General features: G+C 47.2%; 2 protein-coding genes, 1 long non-coding RNA gene and 1 pseudogene across 4 annotated transcripts in view; 2 read left to right on the top strand and 2 right to left on the bottom strand.

Annotated features, from left to right (window-relative positions):
- Positions 1–5,626: 5,626 nt before the first annotated feature.
- Positions 5,627–8,368, bottom strand: LOC102017702 (natural cytotoxicity triggering receptor 2). The gene is made up of 5 exons (XM_013516719.1): positions 8,284–8,368; positions 8,090–8,184; positions 7,746–7,869; positions 7,540–7,647; positions 5,627–5,744 (listed from the first exon to the last, which is right to left on the bottom strand). Exons 2-5 carry the CDS (start codon positions 8,151–8,153, stop codon positions 5,726–5,728), a joined length of 315 nt encoding a protein of 104 aa, XP_013372173.1. The 5' UTR covers positions 8,154–8,184; positions 8,284–8,368; the 3' UTR covers positions 5,627–5,725.
- Positions 8,369–19,615: 11,247 nt separating this feature from the next.
- LOC102011585 lies at positions 19,616–19,889 on the bottom strand (annotated as a pseudogene).
- Positions 19,890–22,969: 3,080 nt separating this feature from the next.
- LOC102011242 (triggering receptor expressed on myeloid cells 1) overlaps positions 22,970–25,844 on the top strand; it is a 14,239-nt gene continuing 11,364 nt past the window's right edge. The window contains exon 1 of one of the 2 annotated variants that reach the window (XM_005389685.2): positions 22,970–23,223. In XM_005389685.2, the coding sequence (XP_005389742.1) occupies positions 23,154–23,223 (70 nt within the window). In that variant the 5' untranslated portion in view covers positions 22,970–23,153. The remainder of the gene's footprint in view (positions 23,224–25,844) is intronic. The other variant, XM_013517118.1, reaches the window with a different exon arrangement.
- On the top strand, positions 23,895–25,778 carry LOC106149138. The gene is made up of 3 exons (XR_001235107.1): positions 23,895–24,284; positions 24,775–24,859; positions 25,140–25,778. It is a non-coding gene; the product is annotated as an uncharacterized LOC106149138 (long non-coding RNA).

Below are 25,844 nucleotides of genomic sequence, written 5' to 3'. Positions count from 1 at the left end.
TCTTCTTCTTCTTCTTCTTCTTCTTCTTCTTCTTCTTCTCCCTCTTCTCCTCCTTTTCCTCCTCCTTCTCCTCCTCCTCCTCCTCCTTCGTCTTCTTCTCCCTCTTCTCCTCCTCCTTCTCCTCCTCCTCCTCCTCCTTTTTTTTGTTACTGGGGATTGAACCCAGGACCTTCACCCTGAGCTCCATCCCCAGCTCTTTCAAAATTATTTATTTTGAGATAGGGTCTCACTGAGTCACTAAGTCACCCAGGCTGGTCTTGAACTTACAGTCCTCCTGCCTCAGCCTCCCCAGGTGCTGGGATGACAGGCATGTGCCACCAGGACCGGCTCAAATATAGTTTTAAAGGTGCTTTTGTGTGCACACAAGAGCTGTGTGCTCACACGGACACTAGAGGTGGCACTGTCTGCCGGAAGTGGCTGACATCAACTCTTTGGATGCACAGGGACTGACTTCCTGCGGGTTCCCCAGTGTCCATGTTGGGTGGCAGCTTTAGAGGCCACAGTTCCCTCACAGCCTCATTGTTCCTGGGGATAACTGATCTTTTGCATGTTTATTCATTTACCAGGTGCAAAATGATCTTCCCATTACTGCTTTTCACTTGCATTCTCCCACTGATGGATAAGATCGATCCTGTCTTGCATGTGTTAATTTGCCCTGGGTTTTTCTTGGGACGGCAGCTTCTGACTTTTCCTTCTGCCCAGCCGCTGCCCTTTACTTATTGATCACACAGTCCTTTTCCATCTGGGTATTGGCCTTTGTACGACACGGACACTGTTTTTTCTAGCTCGTCCCGTCTCTGAAGCTCACTGTCTCAGTGCTTTATCACACACAAGGGCTGTGGCCAGGGAGAGCTGTCTACCAGTAAGCTGCCCGTGACGTGCGTAGGGGACAGAGTCATGCTTTCTGGCAGGTCACAGAGAGAGGCTGAGACCCCCTCCTGGGCCCTGCCCCCACGCCTCAGGCCCCAGCTTCTGCCCCTGGGATCCGGAGACTCAAGGCCTCCAGGGTTGCAGAGGGCGCCCCAGGCCGGAGGCAGCCCCCTCTCCTGCCCGCTCCCCGGCCCTCGTCTGAGGTGAGGGGCCCGAGGGCCAGGTGGGGTGGCAGGAGAGGAAAGAGGTTTTCGGGGTGAGGGATGAGGGGTAGGGTGTTCCATGGTCCTTGGGAAATGGGGCTCACTCCTGGGGCTCCCCCGTACCCTCCCTGGGGGGGAGCCTGTGGCCACCGGAACCCCCCATGCCTGGGCCCTGTTTTTGTCCTGGAAGGCCGGCTGAGGACACTTGAAGGGGTCACAGGGCCACAACCCTGTCACCGCCGGACCCCAAGGCCTCCCCGCAGCCCTCACTGGAGTGGGCCAGTAGGGTCCCCAACTGGGAGGGCGGTCACGGGGGCCGGTGGGGGGGAGGGGAGGCACCCGACAAAGGTGGGGGAGCTGCTGCCGGCGGGTGGAGAGGAAGGAACAGGGATGGAGGAGGGGCTGGGAGGAGCAGAGAGAAATCTGCAGCCCAGGAAGCCAGGTTGCACCCCAACTTCCTACAGCTGCCCTGGCTGGTGCTTGAGAAATCGCGGTTGGAAAAAGAGAGGAGATGAAAGAATGGAACGTATTGTCTCTCACTCAGATTTCTGCACGACTTCCCCAAAGAGGACGGGGAAAACCCAAGTGGGAAATGCTCTGCGAGGCGTGCGGTTCCAGACGCGCCGGCGTAAGATCCGCCGTCCGATGCCAAGTCTGGGGCCACTTTGCTGGGACCGCGGGCTGGGTTTTGGACGTGGCTGTTGTCCGATGTCCACCGGAAGTGCTTGGTGTGTTGGTCACCCGGGCTGCGGTGGGGGTGTGGGATCAGACGGGGCGCTGGGAAGAGGGGTGCATTTTCTGACGGCTCAGGCTGTCCGAGGTCAGGTCATCTGCCTAATTTCTTTAGAGGAGCAGGGCAGGAGGTCCCCGCCACGGACGCTGCTCAACTCCGGTCCACGCGCTCCACTCCACGTCTGTATTTTTAACTCACTGCATTTTTTATGCAGAAGTATTTTTAAAATAAATTGCAGATACCCTGACATTTCACCCTTAAATAATTCACCACACATCTCTCTAAAAAAAGAGCTTCTTTGCTACATGGCAAATTAATATCACCGCAGCCCACGCAATTAAGAAGTGCTTCTCAACAGCCTTCCTGACCCTGTCCACACTCACATTTTCCAGGGACTTCCCGCTCCTCAGCTGTGAGCAGAAAGCCTGGCCTGCCTGAGACCCAGGCTGTCCCCAGACTTCCCTGCCCTGGTGCCTGTGGGGAGCCTGGTCTCTGGGGAGCCCAGGAGGAAAGTCGAGAACTGGGAAGGGAGGTGGGAGACTGGGCTTCAAGGGAAAGACCTCAGGCTCTGGAAGTCCAAGCTGTCCCTGGACGCCAGGATGCCACCATAGCGTGAGGCGTGAGAGGGAGCAGGAAGTGGCCCCGCTGTCTACTCTCTGTCAACATCCTGGGTGGCCGTGGTCACAGTGGCTGATGTGACTCACCCTTTCCTCCGCTGTCTATGGCCGGCCAGTGTCCCGCCTCGTCTGTCCCTCTTTAGCTCCCTCTATTCCAACCTTTCTTCCTGCCGCTGCCCCTTTCCTCCAAGCTTTCCAGAATCTCCCACGGGCCTCCCACCTGCAGGCCCGCCGCTGTGTTCCTGGGCTGGCTCTTTTTGTTTTCTGGGGCCTTCCGTGCCCCGTCCCCATGGTGGGATCTGGCCGTGGCCTGTCCCGCAGATTCATGTGTGGAAACTTGGCCCTCAGTGGCGGTCGGGTGGAAGGAGTTTAGGAGTCCACGCTGGTCTTGTGGGGCGAGTTCTGGGAGGACAAGACGTGCTCAAATGAGTGAGGCTGACCCCTCTCCTCCTTCTCTGTCACCATGTGACTGTCCCTGTCACACACGTCCCCACCTGATGACACCCACCCGAAGAGATGAGGGTGAGCCATCTTGGCTCACAGCCTCTGAAACTCATCTAGAGCTTTGAGTAGTTCGTAGTAGCAGCAGAAAACAGACCCATGCACCTGCGTTCATGTGGCAAGGGCTCCAGAATCTTCTCCACCTTCATTTTCCAAGTAGTAATGGCGGCTCAGCCAGGGCCCCACCCTGCCCCCGTCCACCGGGGCCAAGCCGAGAAAACCGGCCCAGGTCTAGGATGTTTCTGTCACCACTCCCGTCTTTCAGGAAACGGGGAAGAGACTAGAGTCAGGGACTGGGGTCAAAGCCCAAGATGTATCTTTCTCACCATTTCGTACAGTGCCTCAGACAAAGACCGCCGAGGAGGTTAAGGGAGTGGGTGTCACAGATTGTTTTAGTTAAAAAATTAGGGTGTCTGAGAGGCCTCAAGGTATCACTTTCAGCTTCTTTTCAGAAGCCTGAGGCACAGCAGGAGCGTGTCCACCAGGTTTTGTGAATGTGGCTTTTATTTTATGACAGAAGTCACAAGAGGAGTCAAAGAAAACTAATTTTTTTGGGGGGGGGGTTGGTTATTGTCCTGGGAATTGGACTGAGGGTCTTCACACTGAGCCACATTCCCACCCTTTTTTGTTTTTTATTTTGAGACAAGCTGTCGCTAAATCACTAAGTTGCCCAACATGAGTTTGAATTTTCGATCCTCCTGCCTCGGCCTCCCAGAGTGCTGGGATGACAGACGTGCGTACCTCACCTGGCTGAGACCCACAGGTTTTAAAAGAGAATGACAGTCACAAAACACTGCCGTCTCAGACTAAAAGGAACAGAGATGGTTCCAAGGGCAACCGAAAATAAAGACAAAAACAACACAAAACAAAACAAAACAAAAAACCCAAATCTTTGTATCCCTCAAGTCCTACACAGATAGCAACCCGAAGAAACTTGATTGCCCCTCGCACATGGCTGTCACAGAGTGGGTGTGTCCGTCCTTCGGCTCCCAGGTCTTTGTGCTGGCTGCGGTGCCCAGGACCCAACCCAGGGGAGGGATACCCACCCGGGCCACACGCTGAGGCCACCACTGAAGAGACTGCTGGGGGCGTTGGGAGGAGCCAAGTGCATAGGGTATGTTGGAGGAGTGTAACTCCTTTGTGTACTGTGGGGATTTAAAAACAGGAGGGATGATCAAAAATGCAGTGAATGCTTAAATTAAAAGAGAAAACAGCTACAGTAAAAGATACATTGCTAAGCTGAGTATGGCAGATACTCAGATACACACCCTAATCCTAGCACTCCGGAGGCTGAGGCAGGAGGATCAGCTATGAGTTTGGAGACAGCAGGGGCTCCTTAGTGAGATTCTGTCTCAAAACTAAAAAAATAAAAATAAAAAAAAGGCTGGGGGTGAAAAGTAAAAATAAAAAAGTCTGGGGATTATAGCTCAAGGGAAAGGCCTGGGTTCTGCCCTGAAGACCACACAAACAAAAAAAGAAAAAAGAAGAAAATGAAGAAGGGGGAGAAGGAGAAGGAGAAGGGAGAGGTTCTCACGCGTTTGAAGTTGGCTGATAGTTGATGGCTTCACGGACCAGAAAAGCTGTAGGGTGGGGAGGAAGCCATAGGAGTGGAGGGCTAGAAGTGGGTCATTTTGACCTCAGAGGCCAGAGGGGCGAGTGGTGGAGGCTGGGTCAGCTGCCCACGTCCTCCCTCGCTGCCCTGCCCTGTGAGGAGCCTGATGTGGGGAAGAGGGCTGCGGAGGAGGGGGCTGAGGGAGGACAGACCCTGACGCGAGACCCTTCCCCGTGGGCCTGGAGCCCACAGCCCCCTCCCTGCGTGTGGGAAGCAGCAGAGGTAGCCAGAGAGCTGAGGAAAGACAGAGGCCCAGGAAAGAAGAGCGATGCCAGGCCTGGCACAGGGGGACAGTGCCCGGAAGAGAGGAAGCTTTGTGGAGTGACAGGGACTGACCGGGTCAGCCTGGTCCTCAGCGTGGCCGCGCAGGCAGAGCCCGCAGCAAGCTACCTGGGGGGAGTCAGGACAGCATGGGGTGCACCGTGACAGGGTGACAGAGTACTTGATGGGGCGGAGCAGGGGGGGCCCCCTGGTGGTGACACCGGCTTATCTATAGGCAGTCATTGGACTGAGGTCCATCTCTCTGTCCAGCACAGCAAACCAACGTGGAGTCACTCATGCTTAAATTCCGTACCACCACATCCAAGCTAAATTTTTAATTTCTTTTTTATCACTGGGGATTGAGTCCAGGGCCCTTTCATGGAGCTACATTCTCAGCCCCTTGAATTTTTTTTTTTTTTTTTTAATTCTGAGCAGGTCTTGTGAAGTTGCTAAATTGTACCTGGGCTGGGCTTGAACTTGCCATCCTCCTGCCTCAGCCTTCCAGAGTGCTGGAATTGCAGATGTGCACCAATCACTATGCCCAGCTTCAAACTAAGTCCTTTATCTGACCTTCTGACAAATCAGGGGAGAGATACGAGCCAAACCCACGCATAGGCTGATTTTAGCCACCTGTGCAAGAGAAGCTACTCTGGAGGCAGAGCTCGACTTCTGATCCTTGGTTCCGCTTGCCCCAGTCTGTTTCCGTCTTACACCCAGGGTGCAGAGCTGCGCACTCAACACCTCTCTTAGTTTCAAGGGTCTGACTCGATTTTACTCTTAGGGACTCTGTTACATGTGCTTAAGGGGTTTCTTTTACAAGGGGCGACACGCAGAAGGGTGGTGGAGGGGCGTCACCAGATCAGGGATCTCGTCCAAATTCTTGACGTCCTGAACCAAGAAGTGAGCAGGGCGGGGCTGGGGATTTAGCTCAGCGGCACAGCACCTGCCTGGTGAGTGCAAGGTTGTCAGTTCGGTTCCCAGTACCAGAAAAAAATAAAAATAAAAATAAAAAAAGAGGGAGCAGAGCACTCAAAAGGAGCAGCAGAATCAAAGATTTATTTGGGGGGCTGGGGATTTAGCTCAGCGGCAAAGTGCCTGCCTGGCAAGCGCAAGGTCGTGAGTTCGGTTCCTGGTACCGGAGAAAAAACAAACAAACAAAAAAAAAACAACAACAAAAAAAGATTTATTTGAAAGTGAAAGTCCGGTCCAGCCAGTGGAAGTGGCCAGGGAGAGGAGCGCTCGGGCCCCAAGCCTGGTGCCGAGGGTCTTAGGCCTTAGGGTCTGGGGTGGGATTGAGGGTTTGGTCTGAGGTGTGACTCCTACCACTGAGCAGCTTGGCTTGGCCCCTCAGTGGAAATTTTGACCTCTTAGGACCCTTGGAGGAACTGTCATGGCGTCTGAAGCCCACAGGAGGCGGGGTCTAATCTGCATAGTCAATGACATGGTAATTAGGGCTAGGATCACCAAGGGTTGCAGAGGGCCACCTGGCTCATGCGGGGGCTTATCACACATCAGCTGAGTTAGCTGGTTACTCTCCCATCGTGTTTAGACTCGGGCATCCTGGGCTCGGGCTAGTGCTGGACTCAGAAGGTGGTGCTGGCCCAGAGCTTGGGCTCCAGAGGGCCCTCCTTTCTTTCCCCTTAGCTGCCTGCTGTCTCAGGCTTGGGGGAAGAATGGTCCCCAGGGCCCGAGGGGCTGCTGCTGAGATGTCACATTGGGCTTTGCTCCTACGAGGAGGAAGATGATGCCGACCCTGACAGACTGGTGCAGGGATCAGCGACCCCCGGGGTGGGTCTTGAGGGGACCCTCAGGGTTGGTGCGAAGGATGCAGCAGAGCTTTGGCCTTGTCTTTGCAGGACTGCAGGTTTCAGGAGTCAGGGAGCAGCTCCTGGGGGCCCAGTTTTGGGGACACTGGGCATCTGCTTCAGGTCCTGTGGCTCGGGGTAGTCCTGTGGCCGCAGAGCTGGGGCTGGCTGCCCCCAGCACCCCCTCTGAGCCACACACATCTGCTCCTCAACTTCCTGCAATGCCAGGAGCAGAGAAATAAGCAAAATCACCTTCTACTATGAGATGAGGTCACACTAAATTGCCCTGGCTGGCTTCAAACTCCCAGGCTCAAGAGATCTTCCCGCTTCAGCCTCCTGAGTCCTGGTACTAGAGGCACGTGTCACTGTGCCTGGCTACATGAAGTGGCTGAAAGCATTCTTGGACCTGGTCCCCTCTCCCCCCAGCCCCTGCCCCCACCAAGCCTGTTCCTGGCCTGGCCTGACCCTGTTTCCACACCTCTCCGCCCACACCTTTCTACCAGCCCCGCCTCAGTTTTCCCGCATGTCTCCTTCTTCCCAGGGCGAGCGGCAGTTTTTGTCCCATGTCTGCCCTCCCCCAGCACTCAGGGTGGGCGGAGGCCTGCAGTGGCGGCTTTGGGAGGTCCCTAAGCGGGTGGGCAGTGGGGGGATTTCTGGGTTGTGCAGGACAGTGTTTCTGGAAGGAGGGGGAGAGGAAAAATAGAACACAGAGAGAGAAGAGGCTGGGAGAGAGGAGAGGGGGAAACAGAGACGGAGGGAGAGCAGGCGGGGGAGGGGGGAGAAGACAGGGACCGAGATGCCCGGGGGAGCTGGGAGCTGGCACTTGGAGGCCCCAGCGCCACTTATCATTTCCCCGGGCCCTGTGGCCTCTGCACAGGAGCAGGTGCTGCCCCTTCACCCTGTGCCCTCAGCCTCAAGCCCCACCCACACCTCTCACCACAGCAGGGCACCCAGCGCCAGGCTCTTGGTGAGAAGGAGTCCGCAGAGCCCCGGGCCCAGGGCGCAGGGGGCCTCAGGGCCAGGGCAGAAGGTGGCATTCCGGGGCCTGGAGGGCGGAGAGGCAAGAAGCGGGCAGGACAAGACGGCTGGTCAGGTCTGCCGCTCCTGTGCTGGGCAGGGTGGACGGGTCCCGGGCAGACTCACCAAGCTGATGTGGTGAAGGCAGGCGCAGCCTCAAGGGCCTCGGTGACTCCCTCTGCTGGGGGCGCAGAGCTCCGGCTCTGTGGGGAGCTGGGGGTGCAGGCGGCCCTGGGGGCCCGGGTGGGGGCTGGAGGGGAGGGACCTCGTGAGGGGAGCCGCTGGTGATGGGGCGGGAATCCCCTGGGTCAGGACCAGATGGACCTGCGGCCTTGGCTCTGCCAGGCCCTGTGGAGGCTCCTGTGAGCGGGGAGGGCGCCCGAGTAGGAGTCTGGAGGGGGCTGGGAAAGCAGGAGGGCAGAGGCACCCGGAGGGAGTGGAGGGCACCCCGCGCGGGCCGGAGGGCTCACCTGGCAGCACGGCCAGGTGGAATTTGACGGAGTTGAAGACGGTGTTGCTCGAAGTGTGGCGCATGGAGCACCAGTAGCGTCCGGAGTCCTCTTCCCTGAGGCCAGCCAGGGAGACGATGAAGTGGCCGGCTGCAGGGTGGTCCCAGATGGACAACCGAGGGGCCTGGCCCTGGGCACTGAGGCTGGGGACTAACCTGCCACACACGAATCCTGCCACCTCCCGACACAAGCTCTTCTCCTTGTAGGACTCGCCGGGGGACGGGTAGTTACACGGGCACCCTCAGTGTCTCTCCTGCCACTCTTTGAAGGACCCGTATGTCTGAGTGCTCCCAGGAGCCTGGGGAACAAGGTCCAGTGGCACAGTGCCACCTGCCCTGAGCCCCCGTCCCATAGCCCCGGCTGCCCCCGCCCCCTCACCTGGGGACAGCAGCAGAAGCATCAGCGGTGGAGCGAGGCGGACTGTCCAGGCCATGTGGCCCCTGTCATGGGTGCCGGTCAGAGGGCACAGGGTGGGGGAGGCAGATGGCAGCTGATTTCTGCAAGTTGGACACGCGCAGTGAGAAAGGCCCAGGCCCAGGCTGGGGAAGTGGACAGTGTGGAGGGCAGGTCTGCGGCCCAGGGACGCGGACATGAATCTGGACCCGACCGGCACAGCTCCCAGGCCTCTGTAGATGCCCTTCCTGTGCCCTGAGTCCCTTTTGGCCACCAGGGGCGGGAGGAGCTGAGCAGGCGAGAAGAAGCTGCGGTCAGGCATGGCCTGGTCACGCTCCTCTCCCTTTCTGCACTGCCTTGGCTACCCGGAGGTCAGCGGTATGCTCCCACCCAGGAGGTGCTGTGGGCCCTGCATGTGGGGAGAGGAAGAGGTGGAGCCCAGTTCCAGCCAGGAAGCACAGAGAGGGTCCTGGCATGGGTCGCTTCTGTGAATGAAATCAGTACCGTTAGGTTAGTGTCAAAAGGATGCAATTTACAAAGAAGCAGAGATGCTGTGAGTTGGGGCCGTGGGAAGCTGTGTGTAGCTCTAATGTCGCTGTGGAGAGCCTGGCTGTTGGAGTGACAGTCACAGGTGGCACTGCTGGGTGTGGATCCCCCCAGGGCATGTGACTCCTGGTCCACCACGCTGCCTCTGGGTATGGTGCCCTTGTCCTTACAGCAGGAGTGACCGAGCCTGAGGAGGGAAGGGGACCACAAGAGGGGGACCTGGCAGGGGTCTCAGATGCACGGAGGGACCCATAGGCGGAGAGCTGGAAGAGCGCAGAGCATAAACCAGCAGCACCTCGCAGTGTGGCCGAAAAAGCATGTTCATGTCACCCTCTTGGAAGTGCCACAAAAGCTGTGTGAGTTAGGGATTACTTAGTTTTGAAAATTTTTAAAATTTTTTGTGATACTGGGGATTGAACCCAGGGCTTTTCCAACAAACTACATTCTCAGGACCTCTTTTTTTTAAAAAAAATTACTTCGAGGCAGGGTCTCACTAAGTTGTGAAAGTACTCAGGCTGGGCTCGAACTCTTGATTCTCCTGCCTCAGCCTCCCAGAGTGCTGGGATTATAAGCGTGCACCCCCACACCCGGTTTACTTTGAGTTTTAGTAGACAGGATGTGGAGACCCACACTTAGCCAGTGACCTGCTGGTGGTGGCCGGGTGGGTGGGTGGTAACATGAGAACAGGTCTGCTGTCTGCTACCCAGAGCTGCCTGGCCTAGTCCGGCTGAGTTTGAACCACACAGAAGATGGGACAGGAACCTGGGGTGTGGCAGGGCTGCACACGCATGCAGAGGCGAGCCCAGCTCCCTGCCCTGAACTTCAGGCCTCAGCATTTGGGTTCGGCACCCTGCCAAGAGCTGGTGGGCACAGAGGCTGGTGCTGCCTGTTAGGTATTAGCATCTCACACTGACGGCTGCCCTGACCGCTGCTGACTCTGGAAGGAGACTCGGGCTCCTTGTGACCCTCAAAGCACCCTTGGCCAGCACACCACTGACCACTGGGTCTCGCTGCCTGTGGCCAGCTGTGCGTCCTCTGTTGGGGCAGAGGTCCCTGAGTGGTCCCTACTCCCCTGGGCACAGCTCCCCCAGGGTGAATAGGGAAAACACCTCACATGGACTCGGGGCCGTGGTGCCCCCCCAGCTGAGGACTCTGCCATAACCCTTGGGCTCCTCTGAGTCTGGGGCTTGGAGCCGAGGGAAGGGAGCTCAGACTGCCAGCCAGGTAGGGCTGGCCTTGCTGTGGGGGCTCACAACATCCAGGTGACAAAATGGAGTTTTACAGGAAGGGCTGGGCCAGGAGGCACGTGGGACTTGGGCTCCTTTAGAAATAGCCTCAACACCTGGGCAGAGCGCAGCCAGGAGGCCTGCGGAGGGCACTGGGTACTGGGGAAAGACAGAGTCCCTTAGGGAACTTGAGCCTCAGTGATTTCCCCTCCCAAGGCCCCCTCTCATCCTGGGAAATCCCAAGGTGGCCACAGCCCTCACAGAAGGGGTAAGTGCCTGCTTCCCGGCCACCTCCAGTTCCAAGGGACCAGGCTTAAAGGAGTAGGGCCCATTTTAACTGAAGTGTGGAGTTGTACATGTTTCCTCTTCTTCTTACTATTTTCTGTATGTTTGCAAATTTTTTAAAAATGAAAAGTGAAAGAAGAAAGACCAAAACATAATACTGATCTGAAACTCTTGAGTGTGTGTAGTTTGCTGGCGATTAGATCTTATTCTAGAACAGAGTTTCTGACTTAGGTACTAATTGACATTCTGGGCCAAATTTATGTAGGTTCCAGGGGCCGCCATGCGCACTGCAGGATATTTAGAAGCATCCCTGGCCTCGGCCCACTAGGTCCCAGGAGCACCACACCCTCAGTTATTATGACCAAACCTTTCTCTAGATATTGATGAATTTCTTCTGGGTAGGGGGCAAGTCAGCTGTATTGAGGACCATAGATCTGGAGTAATTGGAAAGAGCCTCTGCACTTTTTTTTGTCTTTTTGAGATAGGGTCTTGCTGTGCAGTTCAGGCTGGCCTTGAGTTCACTTTGTAGCCCAGGCTAGTCTTGAACTCTCACTGATCCTCCTCCTGCCTCAGCCTCCTGAGTGCTGGGATGACAGGCATGCACCACCATGCCCAGCTGCACTTTTTGAAGGACACTTACGTCTCAGAATGTATAGTGCTTTTCTCATGAATCGGTCATTTCCTCCTGTAATCTTCTGTCATTCCTGTCTGGGACAGGGAAGGGGTATAAGCCTGACTGCTAGGATTCTTGAGTCACAGTTGCTGGTGTGGTAATGATTAGTGCAATGGAATAAGAACTTTAGAATATTTTCCCATCATATCACAGCAATGTATGCACATCCCCAAGAAAAAAGAAAAAGAAGAATATTTTCCAAAATGTAGAGAGAAAAGGAACTGAATTATAAAATCATCTACAATACAGTGAGGAACAGACAGCAACTAGATTGGTGGTGCTTCTGAAAGACAGGCCAGAAGAAGAAAAGAAAAAGCAAAGACTTAAGATGTAATAGAAAAAAACTTTACTTGAAGTGAAGAAAGACCCATGCACTGGTTTAAAAGGCTTACTGCAAAATTAGTAAGATCAAAATCAGCGTAAAAAGACAAAATCATATTGAAAGGAACAGTCAATGCTTAAAATTTTCTTTTTTCTTGACCAATTTTGCATGCTTAAATCTGGCAATCAGAATGACTGATCTGAAAACAACAATATGCAGCATAAGAACCACTGTTGAACTCCTACCATCTCGTGTGGTGAAGCTCTGCATCATTTCCAATTTTTTTTTTTTTTTTTTTTTTTTTTATTACTTGTTACTGTCTTTGATTGTTTGATCAATCTTACATTCTTATATCTGGTGTACTGAGCAACTTTGTAGAAGATAACAGTATGTAATGTAGCAATTGTTAATTCTTATTATTTTGTTTTGAGGTCATGTATCATTTTTGTGTTGTTTTGGTTTTGTCTTCATTGTTGTTAGTTTTTTTAATCTTTAAAATAAAAAACAAACAAAATCAATGGAAACAGAGCTACATTCTATCAGCTAAGAAAGGCGAGCTTATGATGGAGTCATAAACAGCCTCTACATTGAGTGACTTCATATTCATGCAACAAAAGTTTATTTCTGTCTTGCAGGATGTCTGCAGCTGGTCCAAGCAAAGCTCCAGGGAGCTGCCTTGTACAGACCTTGGTGGATGCCCCAAACCAACAAGGAATTCAGTGTGACAAAAAGAGAGTGCTGGGCCTTCAAACAACTAAATGCTCCCATCTGAAAGTGAGAGATACATTTGCATTTCTTTGGCCAAAACAAGGAATATTGCCCTGCCTAATTTCTAGAAGACAGAGGGATGTGATAGTTCTAGTGTTTAGAAATGAGGGTAACTGAATTCTGTTGAATAGAAGTAATGTCATTCATGTACTTCAAAGTACACTGGGCAAACAAAAAATTTTTCTCCGTGACAACCAAAGGGGCAAGAATTCTGCAGGCATCCATGCTGGAGGGAAGAAAGAATATACAGAATCTTGTTGCTTCAGAATTCTCTGGTTTACTAAATGCAAGAAGACAACACATTACCTTCTTTTGAGAATGGAAAATATTATAACCCAGTAATTTTTTGCTTCATTAAATCGACCTAATTTGTAAAGCAACCCAAAGAATTTTCATATGAAAGAAATTGAGGTATTTTTCTCCAAAAATATAAATTGAACATTTACTTCAGGTCACTGGGGTAAAAAGTAAACACAAAACCCACAAATGAGGAAGCTGTGGCTTAAAAATAGAGTTTGTCAGAAACCAGACTGTAGTCCTAGCACTCATCTGAGACAGGAGGATCACTGAGTTCAAGGCCAGCCTGGGCTACATCGTGAGTTTAAGGCCAGATTGACCTACATGGTGAGACCATCTCAAAAAAAAAAAAAAAAAGAAAAGAAAAGAAAAGAAAAGAAATCAGACTAAAGATAAACTCAACTAACCACTGTTACTCTGTTACAAAGGTAAACAAACATATCTGTGATTGTCTTTTGCCAGGGCATGAAAATGTAACTAAACTTTGTGTTTGATCTTATCTCCTAATGGCATTTATCATGTTGGACTTTGTACCTGGATCACATATTACCTGCAAACAGGAGTAGCTCTATGGCATCCTTCTGATCCTTCTCTACGGTCTTTCCTTACTGTCCTAAGGGTCTGTTGTAAATTTTCAGTACTGTAGGACTGGAAGAGACTTTAATGAGGATATTCATGTATTGCTCCAGGCAAGAAGAAAGACCCTGAGCTACTGGCTCTGCATGATATTTGTTTTTTTTTTTCCATTACCGGGAATCGAACTCATGACCTTGTGCTTGTCAGGCAGGCGCTGTGCCACTGAGCTAAATCCCCAGCCCCCTCTGCAAGATATTTGGAAATGTCATTTTATTTATTTACTTTTGCACATTAATATCTTCTTTTTAAATTAGTATATGTTTATGATACATAGTAATTTCATTAATTCTGGAGAAAAAAATGTACATATCAAGAATCCTTCCCTGCCTTCATATCCCCCTGGAAATGTGGTTTTAACTTTGTTTTATTTATTTATTTTTCTAGTCCTGGGGATCAAATGCAGGGTCTTCCCATTGAGCTTCTCCCGAGGGTCTCACTAAATTGCTAAACTGCCCAGCTGATGTTACACACCTGTGATCCTAACACCTAGGAGACTGAGGCAGGAGGATCTCTGCAAGTTCAAGGCCAGCCCAGGCTACCAGGTGAATTCAAGCCAGCCTAAACTACAAATAATAATAAACTATTATGAGTTCTGCTGATATAAACATGGGTATTCATATGTTACTATAATATGATGTCTTTAACTTTTTCTTTTTTGCTCGGAATTAAACTCAGGACCTTACACTTGCCAGCAGGCACTTATGCCACTGAGCTATATCTCCAGCCTTTCTTTTTTTTTTAAGTAGGCATCAACCACCTTGGCGTGGAGGACCAAACCTCCTTACCCACCCCTTCCAGGAAAGTCTTTGTCTGCCCGTGTGCATTAGCTATGTGATTTGTTTCCTCATTTGATCCCCATTTAATCAATATTACCTAAGCGACTATACTTGTTGTACACTTATTGGTTGACCATAGCCTTGTCCCACCTTACACGCATCCTATGATTTGCCACTGGATCAATATTAGCAAGTGACTATACTTGTAATCATATTGATTACAGTATTGATTATAGTTCTGTCTAACATTAAGCCCACCTCATCCCATAGCTTTGCTCAGTAAACACCCTTGAGAAGTGGGACTGGACAGAAGCTTTCTTTTTCTCAATGAATGCTTCCTACCTTAAAAAACAGGGGCTGGGGATTTAGCTCAGCGGCAAAGCGCCTGCCTGGCAAGCGCAAGGTCATGAGTTCGGTTCCTGGTACCGGAGAAAAACCAAAAAAAAAAAAAACAAAAAAACAAACAAAAAACAAAAAACAAAAAAGCTTATCTGGGTGTGGTGGTGCACGCCTATAATTCCAGTACTTGGGAGGCTGAGACAGGAGAATTGCTTGGAGATCAAGGCCAGCCAGGCCTATATAATGAGTTCAAGGCCAGCTCAAACTACATAATGAGACCCTGTCTCAAAAGAAGCCGGAAAAAAAAGACAATGGTCAAAGAAAGCACTACTAGCCTATACTAGGAATGGAATCTAATATAAAGATGTAAAATATATCACACATACATGTATATATGTGTACTATATAAATAATACACATACATATATAATTTTGACCAAAAGACCGTGGAACTAAGATGATTCAGATAAAAACTCAAAAATTTGGTTTTGCCTTCCTTTTCTCTTTCATTTATGATATCTAATTCTGCCTCATCCTTACTTAAAAGGCCCTGTGTTCAGGTAATACTAAGGGGCAACAATTCAGACAAATACAATGTAAATGAAATGCCAAGATACTTGGGCTACAAAGAGTCATGAACAAGAAATGTCTTTGTGTTTATTTCGGTCTTTAAAAAGTCTTTTAACAATGTTTTGTAGTTTTTAGTGTGTGAGCCTTGTGTTTTCTTTGATACGTTTATTCCTCATCTTCCTTCTCTGGGACACCGTGATGGAGGAACTACACTCTTAATTTCTGTTTGTTTTTACACTGCGCATTGCTAGTGCGTTGATACCCACTTGCTTCTTACATGTTTGTCTTGTGTCCTGCAACCTTGCTGAACTTGTGTGTTAGCTTTAAGGGTTCTTTTTAGATTTCTTAGAATTACATTACCTGCAAATAGAGCTAGTTTTCTCTCTCTTCCTTTCTAATTTGGAAGCCTTTTGTGTAGGTGGAAGGCTGGTGTGGTGGCTGGTAGCAAAGCTCCTGAAAGATTTCCTATCTTGCTTATCAATTGTGTGAGTGAACTGGTTGTTCAGCCATCATCTCTTTTGTGAGTACTTCTCCACTCTGACTTGAACTGAGATTTTTTTTTTTTTGGTTCTTCTCCGGTACCAGGAACCGAACTCACGACCTTGCGCTTGCCAGGCAGGCACTTTGCCGCTGAGCTAAATCCCCAGCCCTTTTTTTTTTTTTTTTTTGAGACAAGGTCTCACTTTGTAGTTCAGGCTGGCCTTAAACTCACTTTCCTGCCTCAGTCTTCTGAGTGCTGGGATTACAGGCACGTGCCACCACCCTTGGCAAACTGAGCTTCTTAAAATTTTTTATTTAATAGTACATGTTTGCAGAAGTTCTCACTTTCCTTGTGGGAAGTGGGTACATGTACAGAACACATCTTTATTCTTTTTACTTCCTCTTTACTTCCTCTTCCTCCTTCCATTTCTTTGTTCCTTTCCCATTTGTAAATTATCTATCTCTCTTCTTCCTGTTAACTTTTATTTTGCTCTTTAAATTATTTATACTTTGGGTTTCTTGTATAAGAGAAATCATGATGTATTTAAGCTTGTGTGTCTGATTTATTTCACTTAGCGTTCATTATTATTTTCTTTTTGTACTGGGAATCAAACTCAGGACCTTGCTCTTGCCAGGTAGGCACTTGTGCCACTGAGCTATATCCCCCGCCCTGTTTCACTTAGCATTCTTGTCTTGAAGGGCATCCCTTTTCCTACAAATGACTCAAGTTTTTCTTTCTGGTGCAGTAGCACTCCATTGTGTGTAAGTAATACATTTTCTCTATGTATTCATCTGTTGATGGCTGTACAGGCTGCTTTCAAGACTTAACTTGTCTTAGTTATTGTTCCTGTTGTTGCTGAGACAAAATACCCAACACCCAAAGTTAAAAGGGGGAAAGGTTTATTTGTAGAGAGTTTGTAGAGGTTTCGGTCTATAACTGACTGGTCCCAAGGCAGGGTGGCACATGGCAGAGGGGCAATACTTCATGACTACAGAAGGGAAGACAACAAGCATCAAGAGAGAGAGTGAGACAGGCCTCTTTCTGTCCCTTATATTACATCCAGTGTACCAGGATTAGGGCACTGCCAACCAATCAGTGGATTGACCCAGCAATCACCCACCCTGAATGCCAGCATTGCACTATGAATCAATCACACACTCTTGATTGAGCCACCTTCAAAAACATCTCTCTGACCACATGAGGCTTTGAGGGGGCATATAGATACAAATAATAATAAACTATTATGAGTTCTGCTGATATAAACATGGATATTCATACGTCACTATAATATGATGTCTTTAACTTTTTCTTTTTTGCTTGGAATTGAACTCAGGACCTCACACTTGCCAGCAGGCACTTATGCCACTGAGCTATATCCCCAGCCTTTCTTTTTTTTTTTTCTGGTACCAGGAATAGAACTCATGACCTCACGCTTGCTAGGCAGGTGCTGTGCTGCTGAGCTAAATCCCCAGCCCCAAAGTTACTGGTTTTTTTTTGTTTTGTTTTGTTTTTTTTTGGTACTGGGAATTGAACTCAGGGCCTTGTGCTTGCCAGGCAGGCACTTGTGGCACAGAGCTATATTCCCGGCCCCTAACTTTCTATTTTTAGTTTTTTGAGAAACTTCCATGGTGCTTATGCTATTTTACATTCCCACCAGCAATGTGGAGGGTTCCTTCCCCTCTCCTTCCCATATCCTTGTCAGCATTTGTTGTATTTGAGTTCCTTTTTTTTTGGGGGGGGGTACCGGGAATCGAACTCAGGACTTGTACTTGCCAGGCAGGTGCTTGTGCCACTGAGCTATCTCCCAGGCCCCGTATCTGAGTTCTTGATGAGAGCCATCCTTTCTTTTGAAGAAACAGTTCTTTGATTTGTTGATTCTTTGTACTTTTCTGGTCTCAATTTCATCAATTTCTGTTCTCATCTTTATAATTTCCTTCCTTGTACTAGCTTTGGATTTAGATTGTTCTTGTTTTCCTAGGACCTTGAGGTGTATCATTAGGTTATTTATTTGGGTTCACTCTGTTTTTCTGATGTGGTCATTAATAGGCATAAACATCTCCCCTAGGACTTCTTCCATTGTGTCTCATATTTTACTGGCATTATCATATGATTCTAGAAACTAATTTTTTTCTGTTATTAATTATTCAAGAGTGTATTGCTTAATCTTCATGTGTTTGCATTATTTCTGTGGTGTCTTTTGCCACTAATTCGTAGTTTCATTGTGCTATGATCTGATAATATCCAGGGGATAATTTTGATTCTTTTATATTTATATAACCAGGCTTCATGGGCTAGTATGTGGTCTATTTTGGAGAAAATTCTATGTGAGCTGAGAAGAATGTGTATTTTGATGTTGGGTGGAACTTCTGTAGATATCTATCATGTCCATTTGTTCAGAGGTGTGGTTCACTAGGCATGGTGGTGCACATCTGTAATCCTAGGACTTGAGAGGCTGAGTCAGGAGGATTGCCTCCAGTTTGAGGCCAACCTGGGCTCACGGTGAGTGAGTTCAAGGCCAGTCTAAACTATATAGTAGGACCTTGTCTCAAAAAACAAACAAATGAAAACAAAACAAAAAAACCCAACAAAGATGTGGTTCAACTCTGGTATTTCTCTGCTGATTTTTTTTTTTTTTTGTCTAGTAGATTTATTTGTGAAGGTGGGGTATTGAAATCCCTCACTATGATTGCATTAATGACTATCTGATTTTTTATATGCCATGGTGTTTGCTTTATGAAGTTGGCTACATACATGTATTATTTATTATTATCTTTTTTATCTTATTTATTATTGTTATCTTTATCTTATTATTGTTATCTTTATTTATCTTATTTATTATTGTTACCTTTAACATTATAATTGTTATCTTTTCCTGTTGAATTATTCTGCTAACCAATATATGTAGTGACTTTCTTTACCTTTTTGCTCAATTTTGGCTTAAAGTCTACTTTGTTTTAAAAAAGGATAGCCACTCCTGCTTGTTTTGGGGCTCCTGTTGCATGGAATATTATTTTCCATTCTTTGAATTTTAGTCTATGAGTTTTTTTTTGAGTTTCATGTATTTTTTTAGACAGTACACCATTGGGTTTTGTCTCTTTGGATCCAATTTGTTAGTCTCTGTCTTTTGATTAGGAGTTGAGGACTATTAACATTGAGAGCTACTACTGGAAGTATTGTTATTCCTGTCACTGCATTATTTTCCTGCTGCTTTCTCCTTTCCCTTTTACCTGCCCACCCTATCTGATGTATTCATCCCACTAGACTTTTGGGCAACACTGGCTTCATTGTTTATCCTTGAGAATATTTTGGAGTTCTGGTGTGGTGGTCTTGAATTTCTTAAGATGATCTTTGTCATGGAAAGGTCTTATTTCTCCATTAATTTTATTTTTAAATTTTTTTTTAGATGAGAAGTTTATTTAAACAACAAGACACTTGACTTAAAGGGAAAACTACCTAGGATTCTTTCTTTTTTTTTTTTTTTAAAGGTAATTTACTCCCACTTGTAGACAGATTGCCCTACATGTAATAGCTACATACAGAAAAGTTATAAAATTGTCCTTGGTTTTACAATGATAAATGAAAAACATTAAAATTCTCCAATCAAACAAGATATGCAAGGATTTTTATGTTGTCTTTTCTTTCTTTTGTCTTTCTTCCAGACAGGGTCTTGCTATGCAGTTCAGGCTGGCCTTGAGCTCACTTTGTAGCCCAGGCTGGCCTTGAACTCACAATGACCCTCCTGCCTCAGCCTCCCGAGTGCTGGGATTAGAGGAGTGCACCACCATGCCCGTCTTTGTTGTCTTTTCTTTTAAAACAGTGAGAGCAAAATAGCTTACTGGAATATAAGGATCAGAGTTGATGAGCAGGCCCCTAAAGGAGAAAGGGGATTATTTTTACAAAACCAGTAATTCCCCATCCCATCTCCATTTGATGTCATTCAAAACACATTGTTGGCCATTTAGTAAAAAAAAAATAAAAAAAGCAATATGCTTGTGCACGTACACCAGATACTTTATGTACAATAAAGGGATACGGAAGGGGTAAACGAAAGAAGAGAGAAAACTATACTGTAATAGTCAGGATGTGGTGGAACCTAATTGCAGTTTTCTAATTGAGAATGTGTTCTTGGTCTGCAAGAAAAGAGCTCTGGAGTAGGGCTGTTGCAGGTTCCCTTTTCAGTAGACGCCTCCCATCTGCTGCTGGAACACATCAGTTGTATGTTCATCCTCCGTTTCCAGCTGTGCAGGTGTTTTTTCGTTTTGTTGATTGGCTGTCCATCAAATCAGAATCTGATCTGCTTCACTGACAAACCCTGTCCACTACAGGTTTTCTTTAGTTGACTAGGTGGTGTGTGCCTCTTAATCTTAAACCATCCTGCCCTGTCACCTTCAAATGAATATGATCGTTGTTCTCAGTCTGGACTCCTTCCTTGGGCTTTTCATCGGCCATGGCGAGCACCCATGTCTTCTTAGCTGCCGCTTCACAAAAGAGGAACCAGGTCCTCATGGAACAAACACACAAGCAGTACCAGGAGCAGCAGAAGGAGGCAGCAGTTGTGGCTGAGGAGTAGGGTGCAAGCACATTGTGCAGTTCCTCCCTCCACACCCTGAGTGTGCGAGCTTCTCCATTAATTTCAAAAGATAGCTTTGCAGGATATATCAGTCTGGGTTGAAAGTTGTATTTTTTAGGGATTAAGACACTTCATTCTGAGCTCTTTTGACCTTTAAGGATTGTGTTGAGAAGTCTGCAGTAATTCTAAGGGGTTTTAATTTATAAATGATTTTTTGCTTGTCTGTGCTTGGGTTCAACTTCCAGGATTTTGACTATAATGTGCTGTGGAGAAGTTCTTTTCAAATCAGGGCTACTTGGTGTTCTATACACCTTGCTTATCTGTATGTTAAATTCTTTCCCCATCCTTGCTTGCTATTGGGTGGGGAAGCCTGAGACAGTCTTGCTATGTACTTCAGGCTCGCCTTGAACTCACTATATATTCCAGGCTGACCTTGAACTCACAGTAATCCTCCTGCCTCAGTGTTCTGAATACTGGGATTACAGTGATTCACTACCACACCCAGCCTTTTTTCCCCATACTTGGAAAATTTTGTGCTATTATCTCTCTAATCAGATTTTTAGGCTATTTGTTCTATCTTCTGATTTTTCACTAATTCCAGATAGTCTTAGATTAGTCTTCTTTGCATTATTTAAAAGCTACCACTGTGCTACCTTTAGCAATATAAAAGAGATTTCCAACAATAATCTGGATGCAAAGACAAACCAAATATTGACACATGGTAAATATCTATTAAATGCAATACCATCATTAACAATAGAAAGAAGCTGGGCATGGTGGTGCACACCTATAATCCCAGCATTCTGGTGGCTGAGGCAGGAGGATTATTGCGAGTTCAAGACCAGCCTGGACTACACAGTGAGCTCAAGGTCAGCCTGAACTGCATAGTGAGACCCTGTCTCAAAAAAGGCAAACAAAATAAAACAAAACCAATGGAAAGAATTCAACAATAATAGCATAGAGTCACCTAAATATCTAGACATACTCTTTTTTGAGTTAGGGTCTTATTATGCAGTTCAGGATGGACTTGAACTCACTAAGTAGCCCAGGCTGGCTTCCAACTCATGACAAGACCATATCTCCTGAGTGCTGGGGTTACAGGTGTGCTCTGCCATACCCAACAATATCTAAAAATTAATAAAGCTTAATAGGTAATACTAATAAAGATGGAGGAGGGGCTGAGGGTACAGCTCAGTGGCATGGTGCCTGCCTGGCAAGCATGATGTTCTGAGTTTGATTCCCCATTCAAAAAAAAAGGAGGAGGTGGGAGAGGGGAAAATAAGAGAAGTAAAATTTGGAAAATAAAGAAGAGGTAGATGAAAAGAAGGAGAGAAAAGAGATAAAGAATCCTGTCCAAGTGTAAAAGAAAAATAATATAATTAGATAAAATTAACAGAAAGGCATGATCAGAAAAAGATGAAAAAACAAACAAATAAAAAATAGAGAGCCAAAGAGAGGAAAAAAGAAAGTAAAAAACCCCCAACCCCCCAAAATCTGAAGAGAAAAATGAGAAATGAGTCAAAAAGATTCCTCTGTGTTTTTGAATAAGTGGTTTCTTTCCAGGTCCGCAGTACTATAACCCAGATATGGGGGAGGGATATTGATTTTTTTTTGGTACAGGGAATTGAACTCAGGACCTTGAGCTGGCCAGGCAGGCACTTGTGCCGCTGAGCTATATCCCCGACCCCAAGGGGGAGGGATATTGAGTCACTGCTAAGTCTTATTTTATACTCACATTTCGCACGTTATGCTGAGTCTTGCACTGCCTTTCCTGTTGGATGTGAGTGGTCAGTGGCGTCCACTGTATTCACTTGAGCAGCTCCCACTCTCCATGTCTCTCTGTGCCCCAAGCCACTGCTTTCTCTGCCTAGCTTTACATCCTGTGGATTTGTGAGATGCCCCTTGCACTCCAGAGGTCCCTCTGTCTGTGTAGCACAGGCTGTGGCAACCGCTCAAGCCAAGCTGTATCCCTGATCTCACTGGCAGCTGGAGAGAGTAAACAGACCACAGAGTTCTGTGCTGGGTGTAGGCAGTGGGGTAGGGTAGAGGTCAAGCATTCTGCTGTGCTTACTGCCAGCAATTTCAGACCCAGTCCCTTCCAAAAACCATACATGACCAGCCTGGCTTCTCATGGAGAGAGTGGGACTCCCATGTCCTGCCCAGGCTGAGCTTCAACTTTCAGTGGGTCTGTGGCTAGCCTCTGACTGTCTTTTGTGGCTGTCTCTCAACCAGTCACTGTGGGAGGGTGATGACCTCAGAAACCCTTAATTGTAGTTGTTCTGTAGCTCAGTCTTAAACAACTACCACTTTCCCAAAAGAGCTCCTGATTTTCCTTCTCAATATAATGGGTACTACAGTGGATTTCTTCTTTAAGTCTTGCCTGCCAGGAGGAAGGATTTATTTTCAGGATAATATCCCATGCTGCTTTGCAGTTTATCATAACAGTGAGGTTTCCTTGGGGCTAGAGCATCTTTCCTGGTCCATTATTTCCCCTTAAAGTACACTTTGTGTTAGCAGAGACAGATCCCTGTCTGGGAGCTGGGGTTAGCAATCCAGACTGCTTTGTTAGCAGCTGACTATGGACCAAATCTCCTTAAGATCCCCTTAAAGGTGAAGAGAGAAACAGAGGAGGAGAGCAGAAGGGGAAGGAAAAAGAATTAAGATGTGTTATGTGGATGCACTGACTTTCCAGGTAAATGTGACCACACACTGCAAATCCATGCAAATAAAAATTTAAAATATTTTCTTTCTTTCATTTGTGAGTGTTGGCTATGTGTCCAGCAACGGGAAGCTGACTAATACAGTTTCTGATGTGGGGAATTGTGTGTGGGGTTTTGGGAAGTAGTGGTCAAGTGACCACTGATGACGATGGCTCAGAAACCAGGACAGTGGGTGGGGCCAGACTTTCTATGGTGCAGGGGGGTGGGCATCAAGTGTTTCTCAACAGGACCATGACATGAGGAAGGCAGAAAGGAAGCTGGCCTCTCCTCTCTTCAGTTTCTGCATTTCCCAAGCTGTCCCCTGGTGTCACATTTCCCTCAGGATTTCTCAATCAAAACAAATAGCGAAGCCTCCGGGGGAAGACGGTGCGTACTGCGTGGGACAGCAGTCTCCAGCAGCCGAGGACCCCGGAGGAGGGAAGGATGGAGGGGACAGGGGCCCCGGGGTGGTCGTTGAGGGAGCTGCTGCTGATGCTACTGCTCTGTGTCTCAGGTGAGGAGGCTGGGGAGGGTGCAGGAGGGGATGGGTCCAGCCCGGGCGGCAGCCTCCATCCTCTCGTTTCTTTAGGATGGGCTGGAGTGAGACCGGATCGTGTGTTAGAGACAGGCAAGGACAAGGACGGGAGCAGACACACTCTTGTTTTCTGGTTTTGGGCAATGCTGGGGGTTGAACCCGGTGCCTTTGCACTGAGCTCTTTCCCCAACCCTTTTTATATTTTTTATTTTGAGGCAGGGTCTTGCCAAGTCACTAGGTGGCTTAGCCGGCTTGAACTTGAACCAGGCTCCCCGAGTGGTGGGATCGCAGGTGTGCACCCCACAGCCAGCTGTGCAGTTGGCACAGCAATGTGGAGTCAGCTAAGCTGCCTTCTCGCACCCACTGAGCTCCCAGGAGACGCAGAGAGATATAAAGCGAAGCTCCCTGCAGAGAAACCTGCAGCCAGGGCAGAGGAGACATTAGCAGAGGACAAGGTGATTAGCAGCACAGGGCCACGCTGCAACTGGAAGAGGAAAGTGCAGTGCAAGTCAGTGTGCCAAGGTGCTGGGAAGGCGTGTGGTAAAGGGGCCAGGGCGGTGGAACCAGACAGAGCTGGGTTCAAATCCCATGTCTTCCTTTTTCTAACTGTGCAACCCTTAGAAAGTCCCCTAACCTCTTGGAGCCTCAGTTTCCTCATTGGTGGTTTTTTTTATTTTTTATTTTTTAATTTTTTTTTTGGTTTTTGTTGTGGCTGAGATGCTCAAGAGTGTGTTATTTTTCAGAACATTTTTTCTTGGCTGGTATTGGCAGTATGTAATGTAATAAGTGCATTTATTGTGAGGAGTTGCTCACACATCTCAATTCCCCTTTCACTTCCTTCCTTCCCCTCCATCTTTCCCCTTTCTGTCTCTTGATGTCCTTTCAAGACATCAAGAGATGTCTTTCTCTTTGAAAAGCATCTATCTCTTTACTTTCTATTATCTACCTTTTATTTTGCTCTTTATTTATACTTGGAGTTTCCGACATAAGAGAAATTACATGGTATTTAAGCTTGTGGGTCTAATTTATGTCACTTAATGGTATGTGCTCAAGGTGCATCCGTTTTCCTACAAAGGACTCAAGATTATCTTTCTCTATGGCAGAGTAGTGCTCCGTTGTGTGTTAATACCACATTTTTTTAATCCATGTGTCTGTTGATGCTTCCAAGATTTAGGTATTATTAATTGTGCTGCTACAAACATGAGTATGCATGGATCACTATAATATGATGTCTTTGCCTCTTTCAGGAAGATACCTAGGAGGTGGAATAGTTGGGTCAAATGAAATTTCTAGTTTCTTTCACTCTCTCTTTTTTTGGTCTTTTTGAGACAGGTTCTCACTATGCAGTTCAGGCTGACCTTGAGCTCATTTTGTAGCCCAGGCTGGCCTCAAGCTCACAACAATCCTCCTGCCTCAGCCTCCTGAGTGCTAGGATTACAGGCATGTGCCACCACTCCTGGCTTCTAATTTTGTTTTTTGAGGAAATTAAACACTGATTTTCACAGTGGTTGTATTCCTTTACACTCCCAGCCACAGTGCAGAGAGGGTTTCTTTTTCCTTGCGGCCTTGACAGCATTTGATATTTGACTTCTTGATGTTGGTCATTCTTTTCAGGGTAAGATGATATTTTGGTGTTGTTTTAATTTGTATTTCTCTAATGACTAATGATATTGAATATTTCTTTATGTATTCATTGATCCTTGTACTTCTTCTGTGAAGTGTCTATTCATTTCACTTGCCAATTTTTTCATTGGGTCTTTTATTTGGGAGGGGGTTCTAGTTGTTTGACTTCTTTATGTATTCTCGATATTATTCCTCTGTCTGAAGAATACCTGCCAATTTTTTTCCTAATCTGTAGGCTGTCTTTTCACTCTGCTGTTTCTTTTGCTATGCAGAAACTTTTAAATTTGTGTGATCCCACTTATGATCCTCAGAACTATTTCCTGTGCAACTGGAGTTCTGTTCAGAATGTTCTTGCCTAAACCTATGACTTCTAGAGTTTTACCTATTTTGTCTTCCAGAAAGGTATGTGTCTTGCCTCTAATATATAGTGCTTTGATCCATTTTGATTTTAGTTTAGTACATGGGTCTAGATTCAATCTTCTGCATGTGGGTAGCCACTTTCCCAACACTGTTTATAAAGAGGGTATGTTTTGGTCATTTTTTAAGGATCAAACCCTTGAACATGCTTGCAGTTTTTTGGTATCCTTTACTCTGTTCCATTGATCTTCATGTCTGTTTTTGTGCCAGTACCATGCTGTTTTTATCACAATAGCTTTATAAATAACTTCTAGTCCAAATGCCTCCCACTTTGCTCCCCCACACCAGGACTTCTTTTGCTATGGTAGGTCTCTCCTGGTTCCATATGAATTTTAGGATTTATTTTCTCCTGTTCTATGAAGAATGGAAATTCTGTTGGAATTTTGATTAGGACTGCATTAAGTGTGATATCAAAAGAATGTTGTTGGAATTTTGATTGGGATTGCATTAAATGTGACATCAGTTTTGGAATTATGGTTATTTTGACAATACAGTCTTCTGGCTATTATTATTATTATTATTATTATTATTATTATTATTATTATTATTATTATTATTTT

This window comes from Chinchilla lanigera, unplaced genomic scaffold (genome assembly GCF_000276665.1).
Source record: "Chinchilla lanigera isolate Chin_1 unplaced genomic scaffold, ChiLan1.0 scaffold00036, whole genome shotgun sequence".
Taxonomy (NCBI): domain Eukaryota; kingdom Metazoa; phylum Chordata; class Mammalia; order Rodentia; family Chinchillidae; genus Chinchilla; species Chinchilla lanigera.
The sequence above is the reverse complement of the archived record's forward strand: the minus strand, read 5'-3'. Positions and strand labels throughout refer to the sequence as shown.

Excerpts from the sequence above, each read along its gene's own strand:
- LOC102017702 (XM_013516719.1), bottom strand. The coding sequence starts at position 8,153 with ATGCGCCACACTTCGAGCAACACCGTCTTCAACTCCGTCAAATTCCAC. Across the intron at positions 7,870-8,089 it reads CCACCTGGCCGTGCTGCCAG|CCCCCACCCGGGCCCCCAGG; the intron begins GTGAGCCCTCCG and ends CCTCCCCTCCAG. Across the intron at positions 7,648-7,745 it reads GCCTTCACCACATCAGCTTG|GCCCCGGAATGCCACCTTCT; the intron begins GTGAGTCTGCCC and ends TCCGCCCTCCAG.